Consider the following 22,389-nt stretch of genomic DNA (forward strand, 5'->3'; position numbering starts at 1 on the left):
TGGCGTTCCACATAGTTTATTTCACCTCTGCATAGATCGACACACATAAAGGGTTTTACAGCATTGATGCTCAAGCGCTGATAAACACATTAACAGACACAGTAACAGCTGCTCTGAACTTGCCTTACACGGGCACAGCTAGCTGGCCATTAGTAAAGGGCAGCATGTAAGTACTGGTTAGTGGGACTAGGTAGGCTCTGCCAAGCATCGGGGTATTCAACTCACAGTACAGCTGTGGGCTTTCACTCAATCCGAATCCATGCACCAGCCACCCGGAGCACCTGCCACCCTGGCCCCCGTGCAGGGCCCGTGGCTCCCCGGTCTGGTGGTCTTTGTGGCCGTGAAGCAAGCACAAATGTCGTGGCTGCTGGAAGGAACCCTGACACAGCTCCGACCTCTTGTTCCACTTGGAGCCCCTGACACCGCCTCCTCGCGGATAATGACACTGCAGAAGAAGGGGGTTAAAACAGTGACACCGAACCGCAAAGGAAAGCCCCCGTCAGCCAGGGAGGCATTGACTGAGCACAAACAAGCACCCTGCCAAGAGGTGACAAGCAACTGTGCGCCGACTGTCCCAGCTTCAGCAAAGAGCCCAGAGCTGCGGACATCAACAGCAACAGCAATAGGAAGTTTCCTAAGAGACCCAGAGAGTTCACAGCTGCCAGCAGAATCACTGAAGGCCCAGAATTAACCAAAGTGGAGCAGATGGCTCATTTCTTGCCTAAGTATTTGCAGCAAGACCAATACAGGTCAGAGTTTTAACTGAGGGCAACTCAATCCGCACAGCGTTTTCTTAAGAGGAAAAGAAACAGGAGTCACCACAGCCTCAAAAATCAAATCACCATGACCCAGATCCAGAGATCTGTCAAGAGTTAGAGTTGGGGTGTTCCCACCCCAGAACACAAAACAGAAGGAAGACAGGGCTGCGCTGAGACGTGCCCTCGACGGACAACCCAGAGTCAATGCCTGCCAGCTACCCAGAGGACAGAGCCCTCGCGTGCACACTTCCTGAGAGCAGCACTGTCCTCCCAGAAGGAGAGGCCAGTGTGCGAAGGCTGACCTTAGGAGAACATGGCTGTCCTAAACCTAGAAACCTCTTTCCACGCCCCAGTGATCAGCAATTGTTCACACCAACTACCTTCCTCAACTGTGTGGGACGAAGACTTAGACACCTGACGAAGGCAACAGGAACCTCCTCAGGCCTCAGGCCTCGGGGGCAAGTCTCAGCAATGTCAAAGGGCGTGGCTTTCGGGTCTTTGATGGGTGCTACCCTTGCTGCACACCGCAGGGCCCGGCCCCACAAAGGCAAGCAGCCTGGTGCTCTCCAGGTGTCAGGGCCTCTGGCCTTTGTTCTCACGTGATGGTCCCACATGGGTTGGCCAGGATCCCTTAACTACTAAGGAAGCAGTTGTTACTTCCACCTCGGGGACCTGCCACCAGTTCCCACAGGCACTCTGCCACTAAGCCAAACATGAACAGCTCGCTTCCCGGGCACCGGGGGATGCCACTCGACACCCAGCACTCCTACCCTCTCTCTGGAGCGCCGTCACTCTGGAGATCCAACTCAAGAGTGGACGTCCCAGGAGTGACTTGTCAAGCAGAATCACAATGCTGGTGTTTTATGAATTTGATATTTAAGGGATGAAAGTATTAGCCTGTACCCTTTTCATATTAAAACTTTTAGCATTAGTAATAACATTCTAGAGAGTATGTACTACCATATAAAATGTACATTTTTTCAAAAAACATTACCTGTTCCTTTTTGCTGTTAAGTATTTCTCGAGTATATTCCTATAAAAGGCCAATAAAATCAGGCTATAGTAAGTCTCTCTTTCTTTCCCAAAATGATGGGCCAAGTTTCCAAGACATCATCTTGGTTCATGCACACTCAGAAGCAAGCATGCACACCACCAGAACACACTCCAACTGCCACTGTGAATCCCACTCCCCTCATGCATGAGATTCATGCTGACCATTTCTAAACACACTTAACCAAGACTTTCACAACCAAAGACTCTAAAAAGCACCTCCTACATCCCACTATCCCACCACTGGTTAACAAGGAAGTCATGTCAAGGTCTGCATGGTTTCATCTAGGTATGTTCCAGAAAGTTATGCATTTGTCCTATTACAGTAAGATGAATTGGATTTGCAATCCAAACCAGTTTGCCTGTTCATGAGCGTGAATTCTACCCTTGAACTACTAATGGACAGGAAGTCCTGGCCAGCATTTCTGAAAAGTCAACTGACCTAACAAATGAGGGGGAAATCAACTGATTTTTTTTATATCTTTGTACTTTCTCAAAGTAGTGAGTCTCACTTCCATTCTATTCAGGTATTTTGGAATTCACAATGAGATAAACATCACTTGCTGAACTACATTAAACATACATGATATTTTCCCTTGTTACATTCCTTATGATATGTCACTCTGCCTTGTTTTCTTAGAATGATGTTGGTAAAAATTAATATCCCTCATCAGAATTACATGATACACATTTAAAACATTAGGTAATGGGTTTAAAATGTGCCTGTATCATTCATTTTTAGAACTGTCAAAAATGATTCTAACCCTCTTTTTTAGGAAGTGTCCCTCTTGGCTCCTTCTAGAAGGTGGCAGGAATGAGCAGACTGGCTGTCACAGGGTCCTTTCAAAACAGACAAGTACCTTCTCAGTGAACTTTCCTGATTCCATGTGCTGCCGGGTGACATTTCATCACCAAAGATCAAAAAGTCAAGTCACAGTGAATCGTCACCACGCCACCAAGGACTCCAGGCCCCTCCACTCGATGGCCTCAGTGCTCTGGCTTGTGGGGACCCCAGTGATGTGTCCATGATTGGCAGAGGAAACACTTCCAGTGCCCCAGGGCCTAGAAATCCCATTGGTAATTAAAGGTTAAGTCACTCTACAGCTGAGCCCACCACAACTGCAGCACATAGTGACACGAGCTTTTTAACTAAATCACAGAAAGCTTTACTTATCAGCTATGGCTTTAAACCTCAGGCCCAAAACAAAAGAGAAGGGTGACTTCTCTCTTCAGCTGCACTAAGAGCTGGTGTGGCCTACTTTAGGACTCCCTCTGTGGCCTGGCCAGGAGGGAACCCTGCCCAGCGCCTCTAATCGCCTCCTCTGTGCTCAGGGCTCAGCTCTCCGAGAGGGCGGTACCTTATATTCACCTTCCTGCACCCCAGGGCGGCAGCTGCACCTGACGACCCATCTGTTGACCCGCCTCTCTTCCCCTAGGTATCCTGCATCTCATCTTAAAGCCATTTGCGCACGTCTTACATCTTATGCCATCCACCCACTAAGCAAAATGAAGCAAAAAAGAATCCAGAACTGAGAAGTGCTGAGAATGGCACCGGAAAAACGCCTCAGGGCCCCAAAGCTTCTATCCTCAAAGTGTATACATGGTGCAGTGGGCAGCAACCCACCCCACCGCTCTCTTCCTCCTCTCCTCTGCCCCCTACCCACTGGGAACTGCAGACCACGGGGCCACCCCTTTGGTCCCACAGCTGCCCAAGGGAGATGCCCAGTGATCCCGGCCTGCCCTAGGCCGCGCCCTGCTCCCCCCGGTCCGGCTTCTCAGGCAGGTTGAGCACAAACGGGAAGAGTGTGCCCCGGATGTCCAGGGGGGCTCCCAGTGGCTCTGGCTCGAAGCTGCCGCCGGCGCCCGCGTCGCCGCCGGGCTCACCATCCTGTGAGGGCACGAAGCGCCAGGTGCCCGCTCGGCTCACGCAGTAGATTGTGCCGTCCAGGGCGGCGCAGCGGAAGGGCTGCAGGCCGGCTGGGGCGCCCGGAGGCCGCAGGTGCGCGGCGCACTGGCTCCACTGCTTGGCTAGACAGTGGTAGCGGAAGACGCTGACCCCGCCGCCCGGAACGGCCGCCGCCTGAGCTTCACCTCGAGCCCCGCAGAGGTCGAAGCGGTAGATGAAGCCATTCAGGGCCACCATGTCGGCTGAGCGCTCGCGGCTGCTGCTGCACGGGCACTCCTGCCACTCGTCGCGTCGAGGGTCGTACTTGAGCAGGCGGTAGAAGAGGGAGCCCCCCGACACGTAGATCTCGCCATTGCAGGTGGTGGCCTCATGCGCCACAGCGAAGGCGCCCCGGGGCAGCGGGGCCACCGCGGTCCAGCGGTCGGCACGCGGGTCATAGCGCTCCACGCTGAGCAGGCACTCGCCGCCCACGGCGTACAGGTGGCCGTCCAGCGCCAGCAGCTGCAGCTGCGAGCGCGCCTGACGCAGCGGCCGCACGGTGCTCCAGCTGTTGGTGGCCGGGTTGTAGCAGAAGACCTGGTCGGACGGGCGCGCGCGACCATCAGGGCCCGCGGGCGCCACGCCGCCGGCCACGAAAAGGTAGTTGTAGAGCACGCACAGGCCGCAGCCGCGCGCCGGCGCGCCCTCGGGTAGCCGCGTCAGCTCGCGCCACTCGCCGACCGCCTCGTGGTAGCAGTAGACTGCCGCGTCGCCGCGCGCGTCCGCGTCCCCTGACGGGCTCTGCGGGCGGCTGCCTGAGCGCTCCCCGGCTGGCCCGAGCGCGGCGGCCAGCAGGCGGGCGCGGCCGGCGCGCAGACGGCGGCGCAGCAGCAAGTCGCGCTCGGCGCCCGAAAGGCGCCCGAACACAGCGGGCTCGCGCAGCACTTCCAGGTAGTGGTCGCTCATGAAGCGGTAGACGGCGTCGCGCAGCTCCGACAGCCGCTGCCGCTTGGCGGTGCTCAGCACTTCGTAGCAGTTCGCCAAGTTCAGCTGCGGCCCTACGGCGTCGGTGGCGCGCTGCGCGGCGCCAGGCAGCTGCAGGCGGCGCGCGCCAGCCACCACTTCAGCCACGTTGTCGGGCCGCACGCCCGCCATGCGTCCGCTGTACGCGTCGGCCAGCAGCAGCTGCAGCGCCGCGAAGCTCACGCCCTGCACCCGCAGCACGTCCCGCGACGCGCGCGCGCGGAAGTAGTCGCTGCGCGCCGCCAGCACCGTCTTGTGCGCCCGCAGCCGCCGGCCGGACACCTCGATAACCAGGTCGGGCTCTCCGTGCGCGGTCCCGACCCCGGGGGGCACAGGCGCGGGCTCTCCGAGCTCTTCCTGGGACTCAGACTCCACCAGGGACAGAGATTCCGCAGGGCGCGCGCGCTCCTGGCGAGACGAGGGCTCTTCCGGGGACACGGGATCCTCGGGGCGCGCGCGCTCCTCCGGGGACACGGGCTCTTCCGGGGACACTAGCTCCTCCGGCGACGCGGCGCCCGCGCTGCTGACCTCCCACTGCGTCTCCACCACGCGCTGGCCGCTGCGGTGCGAGGGCGAGGAAGCCGCCGCGCCCTCCGCGGCGGCAGCGCGAGACTGCGGCGGAGAGTCGTCCCCGGAGCTGAAGCACAGGGACGCGCGGAGACTGCAGGGTGTCTGCGTGGGGGACGCAGCGCCCTCCCCCGCGGCCGGCGGCTGCAGGCTGCCCTCTCCCGGAGCCCCAGGCTCCGTCCCGCTGACGCTGCGGTCCCCTGGGTAAAGGACGCAGGGGGCCACAGAATTCTCCATGGCGGTCTGTGCCTTGCCGCTGCCCGAACGCTCAGTGGCCGCACATGCCTGGTCGTGGCCAGGCGTTGTTTAGGGGTCACTAGCTTCACACGCTTTTCTGGCACGCGATCAGATTTCACTATGTCCACAGTTTCCCCCTGTGCACACCGCTCCCTTCTGGCCCTTCCCTCTCCTCCCCTGCGAGGAGGGCGTGCCCAGCACTCACTGAACTTTTGAACGCTGGGGGTTCAGCGCTGGCCGGGGATATGCTCAGGTGGGGAGGAACCGGCCAGCAGCGTGGCCGGGACTGTGATGCTTTAGTCCACGCACCGGACAGACCTGAGGCTGCAGCGCTGGCTGATGTGGCTTTGTCTGTGGGACTGGTCTGTCACGTGTGTCTGACCCCCAGTATCCCCACAGGAGCACTGTATCACAACGCTGCTGCCTCAGACAGAAGGGCCCCGGACCTTAAGGACCTTGTTTTTAGTTCCACTGTAGGTACAGACCGGATCCTTCTTTTTGACTCCCATTTGTAGTTACACCCAAAGGTCAACTGGAGGGTGCGGTCTATGTCCTGGCCTCACGGCTCTGTCAAGTCCACATCCGCACCTGCCAGGTGGGTGTCAGGAAAGGTCACTGTGCACATCGGAGACCTTGCTTTCAGCTTCCCTTGTCTGTCACCGGGTGCTTCCAGATCATTCACACTCTGTTCCTGTTGACAGGAGAAAAAGGAGATTTGAATTTGCATCGTGCAGTGAGCCTGTTCTGTCACTGGGTGGGCTCTACTGCAGTCCCTCCCCAGGTTTCCGATTACAGCTTTGGTAGTGGTGCTCTGGGCATGTGACTTCTCACTGCTGGAACTTGGTGAATGGGATGTGCAGAATATTATCTAGGAATGAAGAAGAGGCATCGTGTTGGGGAACCAGCTCAAGGATGGCATTACCAGACCTGGTCTTAGGTCTAATGGGTGGAGCTGAATGAAGCGGTTGGTTCCATAGGTCAAAAGCAGCCCAGTGTGAACCATCCCACCTTTTCATCCTGCTGAATGTATGCAGAGTCACGGAGTCTTTCACTGAGAGAGCATGGCTGGGCTGTCATTTTATCAGTGTCGACAGCCTCTCTCATTCCTTTTCAGTCACCTATTCAGACTCAGTTACAACAAATACTTGTTGAAAGTGTTAGGGAACCTCTCTGAGGTCCGCCTCAGTGAGGACCCCAGGGAGTCCAGTGCCTACACCTGCTTGAACTCATCACTCTCTTTGTTTTCTCATTTTTTTTTTTAGTTGTAGATGGACACAATACCTTTATTTATTTATTTCATGTTGAGGATCCAACCCTGTGCCTCACACATGCCAGGCAAGTGCTCTACCACTGAGCCCCAGCCCCAGCCTGAACTGGTCATTCTTGGAATCTCATCTCTGAAAACCCTCAGAGGAGCGATGGCACAGACAGCTAACGGAAGCAAAGACCAGCATGGGAGGGCCTATGTGCCCTGCAGAGGAGTGTAGGATACTGTCACACAGTGTCTCCCAAAGTGGAAGAGCCTTGGGGAGTCTCCCACCTGCCCGGAGGCGGCTTGACCTAGGGCAGAGGGAAGTGGGATGATAGCTTCCCCAAGGATGTGCACAAGGAAAGCATACACAGCGAGCTGCGTCTCTTCATTATGCAGAATGCTTACTGACCTCTCAAATGGGAGAGCAACTGGCAGTCACCTTCCCTCAGCAGGTCCTGATGTTTTGCTTATCACACAGAAGGCCACTGCCAGTCCCCGTAAACCCTGGGGGAAGGGTGCACACCTGCAGGCCCGCTCCTCCTGCTAGTTGTCCCTGGAAAGGCCTTTTCCTTATTCTCAGAAATGGAAGGTCTTTCCGCTGGGAATTCATGCCGTCCCCCTCCCTCTGCCAGATAGCTTTCCCAATCACTTTCTGACACGCTGCACACACTGTTGTGGAATTCCTGGGAAATGCAGTGTTGGGGAAGTCCAGGAGTAACCTGAAGCCCTGTCCTGGTGTGTGGTCACAGGGGATGCTGAGGGACAGGCTGCTGTGTGGGTTGGGCCATGACTCAGCCCAGCACAGCCTCCCACCCACCATCCAGCAATGCTCTGTCCAGGGGGTGGAAGAGATCGCTGGCCACAGCAATAAGCATGAGGTCAAGCTGCAGACCGTGAAGATCAGGAACATGTGCGGCCCCCAACGGCTCCAGGGGGACTCCAGCTGAGTCATCCAAGGTGACACAGGTCAAAATGAGGACACAACTGCCTGTCTCGCTCAGAAGTGTATGCGAACATCAGTGTCTGACACAGAATCTGAGCTGGCTGTGCTCACTGGCTTTTTAAACACTGCTTCTGCAAATACAGAGGACCACAGACTTTGGAAAATGAATGTCATTTTTTTCTTGGAATGGAAGTGGCTCTTACTTCCACTCACCCAGAAAGGCAGAGCTCAGGTGTCTGGAAGACAGGACTGCTGGGCTCGCCACAGCTGCTTGCATGTCCTCCAACCCAGTGTCACTAAATGGCCTCCTGAACTGTGTCACTCCACTGGACCTCCCCTGTCCTGCAGCAGGGCTGGCAGTGTGAGCTGGCTCAGGCAAGGGTGGGCAGTCCCACCGTGGCCCCCACAGGCATGGCACAGCCACCCAGCCGATGGGGCCTGCCTCCACCCTCCATGAAGCTGGTGCTGGACACACCACTGTAGACACCTTGAGGCCTGTGCTGATTGTCCTGAGGGCTGAGATGCTGGCCTCTGCTGCCCCCGTACCAGGGCCAGAGCTGCACTACTGAAACCGCTTCCCCAGCATGGGGGGGGGGGGCACCTGACTGACATGATCTCCCAGAGCCTTGCAAAGAGCCAGCAGCATCCGGCATCCTGCCCCACACGAAGGAACGAAGAAGGCAGAGGCTGTTAAGACAAAAAGTCCTCCTTCTTTTTTGGGGGGTGACCCAATGCTGGGATTTTCCCTTGAGGTAGATGGGCAGAGTCAGCTCACTGACCAGCCCTGGGAGGAGGTGATGAGCTCCACAGGCTTCTCCCAGGGAAGGTGGCCTGAGCTTTCTGACCTGCACACTGCTCTTCCTGCTTGGCCACGCACAGGAAGCAGGCTAGTCCTGCAATTCTATGCTGTGCTTCATCCTTGAAATTCACCATGTTTCTTATTTAACTTAAGGGGCAATGTAAGATTTCAAGCCTGCACAATAGAGATGTTTAAAAAAAAAAAAGTTCTCTGAGACCTCAGCAGCAACCCTGCTAAGACCCTTAGCATCAAATCTCTCTGGACTAGAGGCTGGGACCCCCCCCCCCAACACACACACACACACACACACACACACACAGGCTGGCTCTGAATCAGTCCCTCCGGGAGGCTTCTGTGCACAGGACAGATACCCCAGCTGCTCCTGTGGAGGGTGGAACTGCAGGAAAGTCCCCCAGCATCACTCCTGGAGTGTGTCACAGCCCTGGGGCCAGACTCACACGGGCTCTGGCTGAGAGGGCTTCCAGGGATGGGGATGAGGAGCCAAAGTATCCTTCTGCATTGAAAGTAGGAGGTCGTACAAGTTTCAACTAGATATGATTTACATAGCATTCTCCCCTGGAGAACATGACTTTTTTCTGGACCTTATACATGCCTGAACAAAAATATTTTGAAGTTTCCTCACTATTCATAGGAATTAAAAATACAAAATTACTTCCCTATGTGCACATTTAATGTGGATGTTAGCTTATTCAAAATTAAATATAAAATTTCATTATGCCAGTTGCTATGAAGAAGCTTCCTTTCAGTCACAGGGAATTAATTCTTTGGTTGTTAAGGGACATAGGAAGCTCATGTGAACTTCTGTGGCATGGGCTGCTGACATCTTCCACACTGTGCCCGCCTCTGCCACCCTAGGCTCCTGGGGAATACCACCTTGTCACGCCCACCGCATGCCTTCCCCAACACCAGAATTTACCTAGTTAAGAGCCAGCAAATTGAAAGGTTAATTAAGAAAGAAAATACAAGAAGTGAAGAAAACCTAGTCTCAGAGGCTCACCAGGGACTCGGGATCTCAGTACAGAATGTGCTCATCTGCCTGCAGCTGTTCATGCAATTATTGTTCTTCAAGGTCATGGCCTCCTTAGGCCAAATTAAATGGGGGCAGAGTCTCTGGCACACATGACCACGGTGGGAGGGGGCCTGCCCACAGTGCTGAGGGAGACCCAAGTGAGTCCTCATTCCCGCCCAGTTCCCACCTGCTCAGGCCGCAGCACAGTTTGGGAGGACCTTGAAACGTGCACTGGCTGCACATTCCAGAGCTGCCAGGGAGCACTCCCCACGGAGCCCGTTTTCACTGAGGAGTGCACACCACTTGCTCTAAAAGTAAGACAGCCTGCTGACTCTGAGGACCTGAGACCTGACCCACTGCCCTGAGGGTCTGGGGGACATCCAATAGCCCAGCCGTGAGGATCCACCCAGGAAAGAAAACCCAGCCCCACCCTGGGCAGGTTTCTCTGTGCAGCACAGAAACGGCACCACCACAGGTCAGCAGTAAGTCCCTTACATCAGGTGGCAGGGGTTGGGTCTCTTCCACCAGAGTGGACTGACATCCTGTAAGTTGTTTTTATGAAGGACACTTTAAGACTGCATGGACAGTGATATTCCTGACCGTGCATGGGCACTAACAAGTAACTGATGCTCCCCCGGCCTGGCACAGGTCTCCTGAGTCACACAGAGTCACGTCCTAACCCTCCCAACACGCTACCCAGCAGCGGCTTGCCAGCCCCCATGCAGAGGGGAATGACTCAGGTGATGCCTGCTGCATCAGTGCCTGAGTCCTGTGGCATGCCTCCAGCGTGTCTCCGTAGGGTTTCTGGGGTGACGGGGTCAAGTCTGGTGGGACTTCACTGGGGGGAGTACATTACTGAGAATTCCCTGAAGAAAAGCTTCAGTGTAGACGGTGCTCTTAAAGCCCCCCTGCTCAGGCTGGAAGGTGAGGTACAGGGCACCTGCTCCTCTCACTTGCCAGTCTCACCTGCTGCAGGCGCTCAGGGTGGGGACCACATGGTGGCAGGCTGTGCATGGGGTGTTGGTGTTTGCAGTGAGAGCCTTCTGCCTGGTGACTCTCCCGCAGCCAGGAGAATGTGGTTCTCTGAGCCCACGCTCCTCACTGCCTGCATTAGTCACTGCAGCCTACCAGTGCTGGCGGGGTGGTCCTTGGCATGAGAGAGGGAGATCACACCAGGAGGGCTGCAGTAAGGCTCTGAGAGGCATCGAGGAGGGGAGGGGAGAGTGAAGAGCAGGGAGAGAAAACCCAGCTCAGAGGGCAGCCAGACAGGCATGAAGAGGGTTCTTAGGCACCGCATGCGTAGAGACGGCTTCTGACATACATCTCACCAAAAGTGGTTCCAAGGTGGGAGTCTCTGGTTGCAGGGTCAAGGCAGGCGCCATCATCTACGTCACTATGCTGAGTTTTGGTGTCTTCTAAAGCAAATACACACTGCTGTCATGCTCATAAATGTATGTTTTAGGGCACAGACTGTCTTTAAAAAGAGGGATGCTGGCCAACGAGACTGCTATGTTGTGGGCACGTATGGACACGTAACAACAGATCCCATCGTGCCTACAACCACACTGCACCAATGAAAGATGGGGGAGTTAAAGTGCATGACGGATTGAAAACCTGGCGATAGGAAGGAGGACTGGGACAGGGGCTTTCTCTTGCTTCTGTTCTCTAGCACGAACCTGTGAGAGTCCTAGGTCCTGCTCCTGAGGCACACGCCATCGCCAGCCTGAGAACCGTCATGGCTCCCACCTTTGGCTGACAAAGTGTGTCCCTCCCCGGGTGAGTCCTACCTTCATCTCACCTGTCCTGTGTGCACCTGTGGAAGGCACTGGCGACAGGTCAGCTGACACTCCTTTTCAACTGGGCAGTCGCTGTTCTCTCTAGGGCAGGTGTCACTTCCCCTGCAGGTGCTGAGGTGGGGACTTCCCCAGGTCCTCCTTCAGTGCAAGCTGAGGGCTCACCTGGTGTGGAGAACAGACCAAGAACTCAGGTGTCTGGGAAAACACGCTGCTCACAGCATCTCTGAGAACAAAGGCATTAAAGTGAGACGCTCCTCAACTCAAGCACCCGCCGTGAGTGTCCCTCCTCTGGAACATCTGGCCTCCTCGAGTGTGATGAGGACTGAGTAAGCCAACAGCCACAGACCTCCAGAAGTCTCTGTGTGTCTAGTGTCCCCTGGGCATCGCGTAGCCAGGTTCCAAGGTCCCTCAGCCTACAGCTGAGACCTGAGGCAATTACCACGACCAGTGGTTACCTGACTCCAATGCGGAAACGGAAGCTCCCAGTTCTGCTCCCTTAGGGAAAAGCCCCATCCTAGTAAATATCCCCAGGGGCCCAGCCAGTCCCAGTAGCCTGTGCACAGACACAGTGGTGGACATGCACTCCGGGCCAGAGCCAGTGGGGAGGGCATGGGCCTGGGGCCAGACTCCCAGGAAAGCCCGTCACCAGCAGAAGAGAAGAAACTCAACAGAGCACAGCATCTGAGAGAGGAGCCGGAATGGGTCCTGCCCAAAGGCAGCTCCACGCCGCTTCTGGGTCTGAGCTGGTGGCTCCATTGCTGGCTGCAGTGAGCGTGAGAGGATCCCCATCCCTGGAAACCTGAGTGATTCTGAGCTCAAAACCCTCCTCAGGCTGGGGCCTGGCACTTGCCACAGTGGCAGGACGCTTGCTGAGCATGTGTGAGGTAAGGCTCCATCCTTAGCACCACATAAAAATAAACAAAGGCATTCTGTCCATCTACAACTACCAAAAAACAAAAATTAAATCCCTCCCTTGCCCAGTGTTTAGGATTGAACGGGGTGTTCATAAGGAGCCCCATACAGAGTGGCTTCTGCCCCGTGAACCTTCACAAGCACAAAGAAGCGTCCCCACCAAGAACCACAAATCCCCAAATCACAAAGGCTCCCTCTGGCAGGGTGAGAGCCCGCACTGGACTCTGCCGGCACTCACAGCAGTGGCCCACCCAGCCCCACAACCACACACACAGCACAGGAGGAAGAGTCACTGCCGATTCAACAGATGAGAAAATGCTCAAGGATCACTATTAAGTACCTGTCCCTAAAAGACCCAAGCACGATTAGCAAGGGAACAGGAACAGAGCTTATACTGGCCCCTTGTTCCTCCTCTGGCATGTGCAGCGGGTGGCTTCAGAGACATCTGAGACTGCTGGCCCAGGTGAGCTAGCAGGGCTCCCTCCTGCAGGCCAGAAGTTAAGAAGCGTGGTCTCAGCCTTGGGGACGGGAGCTCTGACCTGGGTTCACCGGGGGATGGTGGTCTAGGGCATAGCTATTTGCAGGAATTTGAAGCATCCTAGAGATGTTAAATTTACTCCCGTCTAGTTGGACACCCAGTCATGGAAGTTGCTGGAAAGACTTGGCCATCTGCCACTTCCATCCATCAGGGATGTTTTGAGCTGGAGAGTTCTGAGATTGAGTGCTGGGCTTCCCACCTGGAAAGACAACCTTTACAGTGGGCGGCGGGACCCACCCACAGGACCCACCCTTGCAGGCAGGGGAGTGGGCACCCAGACTCCACCTACAGCAAGACTTAAGAGAACAACTCTGCCAACCTGCTTCTGCTACGGCATGGCTGAATCCCTTGAGTCAGACTGAAGTACTGAAAGAAAGACGGACGGGAATAAATCTACATGTTCATTCAAGAGTCTCCACATCAGATGAATGCAAATCGTGCTCTGGGTTTCTGCAAGTGAGATCAGGACGCAAACCAAGAGTATTGTGAAACTGGAAGCACTTGCTGTTCCTGGAGGCCCAGATTACAGAATTATCTATTCAGCTGGACGTGCAGTGTGAGTATTAAGATCACCCCCAGAATCACCGAGACCCTGGAGAAAGGTGTACCATTGTAAACCTATCAGGTTTCTGAGATCCAGTTCCGAGCAATGTCTTGGTCAGCTTGACTTCAGCGTGCTGCAGATCCCCTGCCATCAGGCTCAGGATCCTGGAGCTAGTCCAATCGTCTACTCAGATACCCACCCACTCCTCAACCCTGGAAAATGACCAGTACTCACTGCAGAGAGGTGGGGAGCACCTGCAGTTTGCAGACAGGGCTGGGTGCCTGTGCAATGGCGAGGAGTCCCAGCCCCATGGAGCTCAGCCGAATTCTAATGGATTTCAAACCATGTGAGGGCCTTGGCAGGACACAAGCAAGGGCTTGTGTCCCTGGCTCCTGCTCAGGGCCAGTGAGTCTCCTCTGGGATGTGAAACACACGGAAAACTGAGAGAAGAGCAAGGCAGACAGTGTGGAAAGAAGCCTGGGTCCACGCTGAGTCTGGCTGGGGGGACTGGGGGCTGGCTGGAGTCGTGGGGAGCAGGACTCTGTCATCTAAACATGGGAAGTCAGCCATGGCTTGGAGACATGAATCTAGGACAGTGGGGCTGGGATCCGAGGGCTCAGCCAGGTTTTACCAAGATTCCTCCGAGTCCTTTTGTACAAACACAGAGGACTGCTTGACTACTGAGTACACATCACCGCTAAACTGACTGTGAAAATGGTAAAACTGGATCTCCCTGTGTCCATCCAAGTCCATCTCAAAAACATGAATCTTAATTTCTGAAGGTTTATTTGCAGAAAGTTACCATATAATGCCATTTACATGCATTCTAAACACAGAAAATACCAGTGTCTTTTAAGGACGTGAAAACCAGGAAGGAAGGAGAGGCAGGAGTCTGGGGTAGGATACGAAGAGGAAGGGGGCAGGAAGGGTGCTTCCTGCATCCTGGGGTTTCTAAGAGTAAGAGTCACCTCTCATGACAAATGACAGCCAACTGACAGCTGTCTGGGGTCTGCCACACCTGAACAGTAAGCACTAGTTCTTTTTGACAATTGTGCTGCCCGTTTGTGAGAATACTGAATGAGGGACTCTCAAATCCTAACCAAACAGATCAAAGAGGCGGGAGAGGGCATCTTACCCCTGATCAGGACCCGTGACGTTCTAGTTGAACCCAACCCAACGGTGGGTGTGATCTTGCACGTCTCTCCTCTTAGAACCTCAGCAGCTGCGAGTTCTGACTTTCAGGGGCTGGAAGACTGATTCCATGTGGGTGAAGCTAGAGCTGCACTTGCCGTCTGGATGCTGGGGCCTGGGGCCTGGCAGAGGAGAAACGGGAGGCGCCTGGCCCAGGCCTGGTGGTCTGCCCTCCCCGGGGAGGAGGGAGGAGGCTGAAGACTGAGGGTGATCTGTCACTGTGGATACTTCTGCCACTACTTCTGAACCAGAATCAAGACCTGTGAACTAGAAGTTTCCTGCCCCGTGTTCCTGCTGGGCGGGCTCCAGGGTGGAAGCACATTTGTCTCCAGCCATGCCCGAGACTGAATCGGAGCAAGCTGGGCCACCATTTCCTGTTTTTGCAAACTCTTTTTAACATCTGTGACATCTGGATAAATATGGTTTATAGGTGAAAGTTGCCAACGGCGATTTTGATTTCACGTTTCCCCCTTAAAATGAAAGTTTGGAGTCAATAGCTTCAATATACACAGGGTGAGAGAACAGTTCAGGCTCAGACGCTCTTTTGCAAAACAAGGGTCCAACTTTGGCAAAATGTCATTTAAGACATCAATGGCAAACAGCAAGGGTGGAGCCGCAGCCTCAGGTGTGAACTGCAGGGCCTGGAGAGATGTCACGGGCCGCGTCTCCCTCCTGAGGTCCCTCCAGGGCTGAAACTTCATCCCTGTGCCTGGGACATCTGTGAGACACCAAGACCAGGAGAGGGGCTCTGCCTCTGCACAGCTGGGTCTCCAGTCCTGACCAGCTCCCGAGGGCCCATGCTGGGGGCAGGGCTGGAAGTGGCTCCAGCCTTGGGACCACCCCCACCAGAAGAGCATTCCTGATGCTCTGCACCTTCTCCCTGGGGGTCCCGGACTGGCCCTAGCTAGGAGACTTTCCTACAAAGGGACTTCCACAGACCTGTGAATGTCCTGAGAGTACGAGGCCTGCCCAGAGGACGAGAGCACCACACTTTGTCAAAGCACAGCAGAGGGGTGGCAAGATGGCAGGAAGGCAGGCCAAGCCTCAAGAATACAGGTCCCAGTGCAGCTCTGCTTTGAATGGGGCACAGCAAAGAACCCCAGCAAGGCATGGCCTCCGGTCCCTGCTGCCTTAGCACCGCAGCCTGCCTGTGCAGGGCCCCCATGCCCAGCCCACCCAGGGGGGCCTGCCCAGGCACCCGCAGGGAAGCTGCACTGCTAAGGAGCTGACCCTTTGCTCCCCGCACCACCCAGAGCTGCGTGCAGGCTTTGCAGCCTCTCTCTAGTCTGCTCTGATATTACAGCCACCCCCTCTGTGGCTTCCACTGCACGGAGACCCCTCCTGTCCCTTCACCTCAGCCTGTCTTCAAAGGCTCACTGTGTCTCCCCGAGGCAGCATATATAGCTATTCCACACCCCCACAGGGAATTGAACCCAGGGTTGTTTTACCACTGAGCCACATCCCCAGCCCTTTTGGAGATAAACTCTAAGTTACCCAGGCTGGCCTCTAACTTGCAATCCTCCTGCCTCAGACTCCTGAGTCTACAGGTGTCAGTCACCATCTCTCCAGGTCTTTCAATTGGAGAACTGAACCCATCTGATCTCAGTGTGTTCACAGGTAAGGACTCAGTTCTACCATTTCTCAGTTTTCTCACTATTTGCATGGTTCCTTTCTTCCTGTCTTGCTACCCTCCTTGTGGTCAGCTGACTCTCCAGCTGTCCGCTTTGATCCTGGGTCTCTGTCTTTGCTGTCTATACTGTTGGGTTTTGCTTTGGGTTGCCCAGGAAGCCACATGAGCTCCTTCGAGTTAGAGGGAACCAGGCCTTGCTGGGTTTGAAAATAAAACTCTCTTCCCAGCCTCTCCACCCTGGTCAAGGAGCAGCCTGCAGGCAAAACCTAAATCCAACAGGGCAGTGAGGTCCTTTGCGACGATGCCATAAACACCTGAAGCAGTCCCTCAGGAATGGTCAGAAAAAGGACCCTGGACTCTGCTCTCCTCCAGTGCACAGGGCTTCCAGGACTTTCTCACAGTGGACTTGGAGCATGTCCCAGCAAAGACAGCCAGCCAGCTTGGGTGCTGCTGTGTCCAGCTCACGGACCCCAGCAGGTCCACAGAAACCCTGGTGCTGTCACGCTGCCAGACCAAACAGGACACGAGGCTCACAAGGTGCCGGGCAGGACGCAGCCAAGAAACCACTTGGCTGCCAACACCAGGCATCTCCTGGGAGAGGGAGGGCCCCCGCAGGTCAGGGCAGAGCAAAGAGGGTCTCCCAAAGATCAGGCAAGCCCCTCACCTGGCTACCCACCACACCAGCTGTGTCCAGGTCTGGGAGGGCCAGGTGCCCCACCTGTTTCTCTCCCCAGAACAGAAGGGTGATGTGGTCAGTTTCCGGCAGGCCACCGTACCCAGGTCAAACGCGGTCCACAAATCACTGTGGAGAGCTTTTTTTCTTGTTCTTGTTCCTTCCAGACATTTAAATCAGTGGACTCTGAGTAAAACAGGTGGCCTCCCTGAGTGTGGGCCTCCTCCAGTCAACTGAAGGCCTCGGACAAGAAGGAGAGACCTCTGCGTCCTCTGCTCTTCCCGGATTGTTAGCTTTCTGATGCTGTGACTCAGCACCCAAGGTGGGGTAAGTTATAAAGGAAAGGGGTCCCCCTGGCTCAGTTCAGGAGGCTGGGAGTCCAAGGACACGGTACTGACACCTTCTGTGCATCTGAGGGGTGTCGAGCTGCTCCAACCCATGGTGGGACGTGAAGGGTGAGTGCAGAGACAAGGGCAGTCTTCCAGCAACAGGACTGCGAGGTGAGGCAGTCATCCTGAGTGGCTTCAGGCCACACCACCCAGCACTGCTTCACTGGGGACTGAGGTAGAACCTGAGTCTAGGTGGAAACACGTCACATTCAAACCACAGCACCTGGGTCTCCTGCCTGCTGGCCTACACCTCCACAGTTCCACGAGTCAGTTCCTTTAACCGGCTACCCAGTGAATCCACACACACACACACACACACACACACACACTACTGGCTGTTTCTTAGGGAACCCCGACTAGTTCGAGGGTAGGCAGGAGTGACCCAAGCCTGCCCCACATGGCATCCCAGGGCCTCCTACGTGCTAGGCCAACACTGCCACTGACTTTGCTGGCCGCTCTGGGGCAGATATCTCACCTCTCCCACGCACAGGCCTTCACGTGGAGAGGAACCAGCCAGACTTGAGGGCCTAGAAGTGGAGCCCGAGTCTGACCTGTTTCACAGGAGGGACGTGACCTTAGCAGTGGAGGCAGGCCATGGCAGATTACACTTTGTAGACAGCTCTGAGGACGTACCCACTAGTTGTGCTCTCTCTACTGGGTGCAAGGACCCGACTCCTCTATGCACAGTAGAAGAGACCCACTGTGACTTCTTGCTGGAAAAAAAATGACCCCACTTCCACTGACAGCTCTCTCAGGACACAGTCCTTGGTGACCATGAGTCATCACAGAAGGTGGCCTTCTCTAACATGCCATTCCCTGCAGCAGGGTCTTTGCCACGCCATCTCATCCCGAGACCTCAACTCATGGCCCTCTGTCAAACACGCTCATGGAACGTACCCCTTCCTTCGGAGCACTGATGTGTCTATTATACGTGAACTGACAGGACTGCACCTTCTGTCCTCTGCTGTATCAAGAGTAAGCTGCAAGGGGTTGGGCCGAGGCTGTGCCGGGCCCTCAGCAGGCACCACAGTCATGAAGGCAGGAGACACGATGGCACAGGACTGCAGGGATGCGGGCTTCCCTTCACGAGGCCCTGTTCAACTGTCTTGTCTAGCTGAGAAGGGTTGGTGGGTAGGCTCCTGGAAGTTGTGGATTTTTTTTAAAGTTATTCATTGTTAAATATTTTTACAAATATATTCTGAGTTCCAACACTATAATCCAACATAACCACAATAATTTCAAGAGAAAAGACAAAATGGAGGCCACTTTTGAGAGAAGAACCCCTGAACTCCAGGGGAGGGCCAGCGTGGCCCTGCTGGTTTGGGTTGGGTAACTAGCTGCTCAGAGGGCAGCTCTGAAGCCCACTCTGCAGTAGACCTCCTTGACCAGGGCTCTAGGAGCAAGGCGGCTCAGAGGCAAACAGCTGCCTAAGCAATTCCAGAGCTGCAGCAAGCTATTAAGGAGCGATTGATGCTCTTGGTACTTAGGAACAACTGAAATAGGATCCCAGATGGAGGCACTTACAACTTGTGTGCCTCTTGGATCCAGTTCAGGGAAAGACCCAGAAAGCATGCGTACAGAGACAGAAAGCTTCTACCTGCCATTGCTGCTGTGTGACGTCTGCTGGAACATGAGGAGATCCCGTCAAACTCGCACTGTCTGGGGAAATGTGCAGAGTCCATGTGACAATCCCCAAAACACACTTCCAGAGCCCTCCAGCCTTCCATGGAAAAGTGCCCCAGGAGCCACGTCGGGGCCTGGACACAAGAACACCAAAGGACGCACACACACCCTGCTGCCTGGGAAGGCGTAGGTCCAGCAATCCACTATCCGTAACATTTAGGAGCTTTCTCTCCTCCCGCTGAGCCCACGGTTGCCTTAAACGCTGAAAGCAAAACACTTTGACTATTTTCTTTCTGTGCTTTCTGATGATATGATCACACATGTCCATGCAACGGCATGGAAACCTGCAAAATCATACCCAGAAGGGAGCCCTGGAATGCCAAGTTCCTAACACAGCGCCCTGGGCGTCCGCAGCTAAGCAGGGGGGCTTCCTCCTGTGACAGCAGGGCGTGGGGAGGATTATTCTAATAATAGGAACCATGAGCTCAGGAGAAAAGGCTGAAGGGCTCCATTGACATCCGCTGGGTCCCTCATTAGAGAAGAGTAACTGCTATTTAGTTGGAAACACGGAGGGGGTGCTGAGAACCGCAGGGAATAGGGCGAACTCTTACTCGGGGCTGAGAGGAAGCGCAGGAACTTGAAACCCTCATCATAACGTGCCTAAGTGGGTTGAGTAGCAATAAAGGTCAGTGCGCCGTTTCTCACTCCTTTGAATAGATGTGAGGGGGGCGAAGAGAACTTGGTTGGTAGGAATCTAAGCCGTGGTGGAATTTTTAAAAAGCCCTCCTTAATGTCACCGGCGCAGTCGCCCGGCAGGAGGGGTCTCCCGTCCGCAGAGCGGGCGGAGGGCTGCAAGGGAAACCCGCAAACTGCAGTCGGCGTCTTCCAGGGGCCTGGCCAGGAGCGGGCTGCAGGCCGGGCTCCTTCCCCCCACCCTCCCCACCGTGCTGCCAGGCACGTACCCACAGGGCTCCCCGTGCCCCGGGCGTCGGCTCCGGGAAGACCGCGGCGAGTGGGCGCCCACGCCCCGCAGGCCGCGCGGCCGGGGCAGAGGAGGCCGAGGCGGCGGGCGTGGGCTGCGCCCCGGCCTGGACCGGGCAGCGGGTCGCCAGGCCGTCCGCGGCCGGGGCCGGTGAGCGCGGGAGGGGGCGCCGACCCCCCACCCGCCCCGCCGGCGGCTCGCGCAGCTCCCGGGAGACGGGCGCCGGCGGCCCGGGCCCTCTCCGCCGGGAGGCCAGCGCGGGCGGCGCATTGTCTCGGGCGGGCGCCGCAGACCCCCACGCCCGCCGCCGCCCGCAGGGACACCGGCCCCCGCCCCGCCGCCGACTCCCGCCCACCCGCTCTGCGCCCCAGCCCCTCCCGGGCTTTGCGCCGTCCTCGCCCGCGGGCGGCCGCAGCCCCGCCGGCCCTACCTCGCCGCTCCGCGCTCTCCCTCCACCCCGACGCCCACCCGAGCCGGGGGTCTGCACGCGCATGCGCACAGGCCTCTTCCCGCGCACCTGTGCGAGCGCGGCGGAGGCGGGGGTGGAGGGCCCTCGGGCACCTGTGCGAGCGCCGCGGTCCGCGAGTCCTTCCTGCCGCCTGAAGCGCGGCTCCCGGGCTCTACCAGGCCGGCCTCCCCGGCTGGGCAGCGGGCCGCGCACCCCGTGTGCGCCGGGCGCTCGGAGAACCGCGCCGGGGAGCTGGGGCGGGGGCGGCAAGCGCGCGTGCGCCTCGGGCCGGGGTCCGCGGAGGCGCCCGGGCTGCGAGCCGCCTCCCGAGGGCCGCGCGCCGCGCCGGGGCCTCGCGGTTAACCCTTCCCGGGCTCGGCACCTGACAGCCCCGGCTCCCGCGGGGGCCGCCCGGGGCCGTCCCCCCCCCGACCCCCGCGGGTCCCCAGCAGGTCTGCCCGCCACCCGGTCACCGCCACCGCGAGGCAGGGGTCGAGTATGCCTTTCCAACACGGGCAGCGTGCGTCGCTGACGCGGTTGGAGGACGGCAGCCCACTGCCGACGACCCCGTGGGTTCCGGACTTTTGAGAAAGTTGGGAACATCGAGCAGGACGACTTTTTCTCGTGTCCCAAACCCGCCTTGGCCACCCAGGTCCCGGAGTCCCTGCTGCGCGCTGACACTGCCCAGGCCTCCAGACCTAGCCGGGCCTAGAGTTCCACCACGGCAGTCGGCGGTCGGGAGGAATGCTGGTTTTGATGGTTTGTGCAATGATTGCACTCCTGTGAGCAGAGAGCGCGGGAGCCTTGATTTTCGCTGCTTCCTTTCTTTGGCTTTTGGCAGTCTCTGCCAGATGAATATGGATGACCTACCCTGCAGCTTCCAGCACCCAAGCGCACTTGGAGAATATCCTTAACCTTCCATTCCGTTGCCACACAAAACCCCACCTTGCCTCAAGAGCTGGATTAAACGAGGCAGAAACTGGCAAAATGTTGGGGTTAAAATATTTTGTCAGTTAACTCCTGTTTGGGACATGTTGCCCAAATAAAATAAAAAATGTTTCCATTCTATATATATATATTTTTTTTTTTCAGTTAACTATAGCAGCAACAGTCCTTTGGGCTGGAAGAATTCCCAAAATCATGCTCCATTATTAGTTTTTTCAATTTACTCCAAAACACTTGAGTCTCCTGGTGTCTTTAGGTGCTTCTCTGCTTACCTTCTGGTGGAGAATACATTTAACTTCACACCCACTCTTCAAGAGAAGCTTGAGAAGGCTGACCTGACCTGGGGATGAGACCTGGGGATGAGCCCCGTGCCCACCCGCTGGCCCACCGTGGTGCTGACTTGTGCGTCTTCTGCAGGCATGCAGAGCAGGGACCATGTGGGGCCTCCCTCAGGCCCACTGGGTTTACAATGCTTGGCCTACACGGGGCTCTCCATGGATTCTTATTGAATGAAAAATAAAACATCAATCCCTGTACCCCCACACCCGTTTTCATACATTAAATGTTTTATTTAGAAAATGGGCTATAGCCCCAATGAAGTCAGGGAAGATTGCAGAGGAATGTTCGCTGCATTACCGGGAGTTTTGTATCAACAGGGGTCTCTCTAGGGTCCTAAAACGGAACCTGGGGTATGATGACAGGAAGAAGGGGTGCATCTTAAATGATGAAGCTCTTTCAAGGGTCACGATATGTCATTACAGCCTTTATGGCTCAGGAGGGACCGAGAGTGGGCAGACTTAAGGAAGTATGCACCCTGATGCAGGGTCCCCAAACTCTCCAGGTGCAGCGGTTCATGGCCTCTGGATGCTGGCCCCAATCACATGTGAAAGCTGCTCTGGCATATGACAAGTGACAGCAGACACACTCGCCCTCACAGGCCTCCTCATCTGGGCAAGGTTCTTGACCTCCCTCTGCTTGGGTTTCCTCCTCTGTAAAGGAGGAGTGAATGACCCTACCTGAGGATTAACACTGGGTGGGTGTGCTTCCCAGGGAGCAAACTCACACTTAACCTTTCTTTTCTTTTTGTTGTCCTGGGGATTGAATCCAGGACCACTCTGCCACTGGTCCACACCCCAGCCCTTTTTACTTTAGACAGGATCTCACTGGGTTGCCC

At 56.1% G+C, this 22,389-nt stretch overlaps 1 protein-coding gene and 1 long non-coding RNA gene across 5 annotated transcripts; one reads left to right on the forward strand and one right to left on the reverse strand.

Annotated features, from left to right (window-relative positions):
- On the reverse strand, window positions 1-20,479 carry Kbtbd11 (kelch repeat and BTB domain containing 11). Of its 4 annotated transcripts, none has more exons than XM_058580157.1 (3): window positions 20,384-20,479; window positions 11,343-11,502; window positions 1-6,211 (listed from the first exon to the last, which is right to left on the reverse strand). In XM_058580157.1, the coding sequence occupies exon 3, from the start codon at window positions 5,518-5,520 to the stop codon at window positions 3,550-3,552; it is 1,971 nt and encodes a 656-aa protein (XP_058436140.1). In that variant the 5' UTR covers window positions 5,521-6,211; window positions 11,343-11,502; window positions 20,384-20,479; the 3' UTR covers window positions 1-3,549. The 4 variants fall into 4 exon arrangements, with proteins under 4 accessions (XP_058436140.1, XP_058436137.1, XP_046302415.1 ...); XM_058580154.1 differs by having other exon boundaries at window positions 20,340-20,439; XM_046446459.2 differs by lacking the exon at window positions 20,384-20,479 and adding an exon at window positions 20,253-20,310.
- LOC124093937 (uncharacterized) lies at window positions 6,112-19,179 on the forward strand. The gene is made up of 3 exons (XR_006852085.2): window positions 6,112-16,142; window positions 16,996-17,155; window positions 18,040-19,179. It is a non-coding gene; the product is annotated as an uncharacterized LOC124093937 (long non-coding RNA).
- Window positions 20,480-22,389: the final 1,910 nt, after the last annotated feature.

This window comes from Marmota monax, unplaced genomic scaffold (assembly GCF_021218885.2).
Source record: "Marmota monax isolate L192 unplaced genomic scaffold, Marmota_monax_Labrador192_F-V1.1 WCK01_AAM20220418_F8-fsc00195, whole genome shotgun sequence".
NCBI classification, from domain to species: domain Eukaryota; kingdom Metazoa; phylum Chordata; class Mammalia; order Rodentia; family Sciuridae; genus Marmota; species Marmota monax.

What these genes read in the sequence shown, in the direction of transcription:
- Kbtbd11 (XM_058580157.1), bottom strand. Translation starts at nt 5,520, where the DNA reads ATGGAGAATTCTGTGGCCCCCTGCGTCCTTTACCCAGGGGACCGCAGC.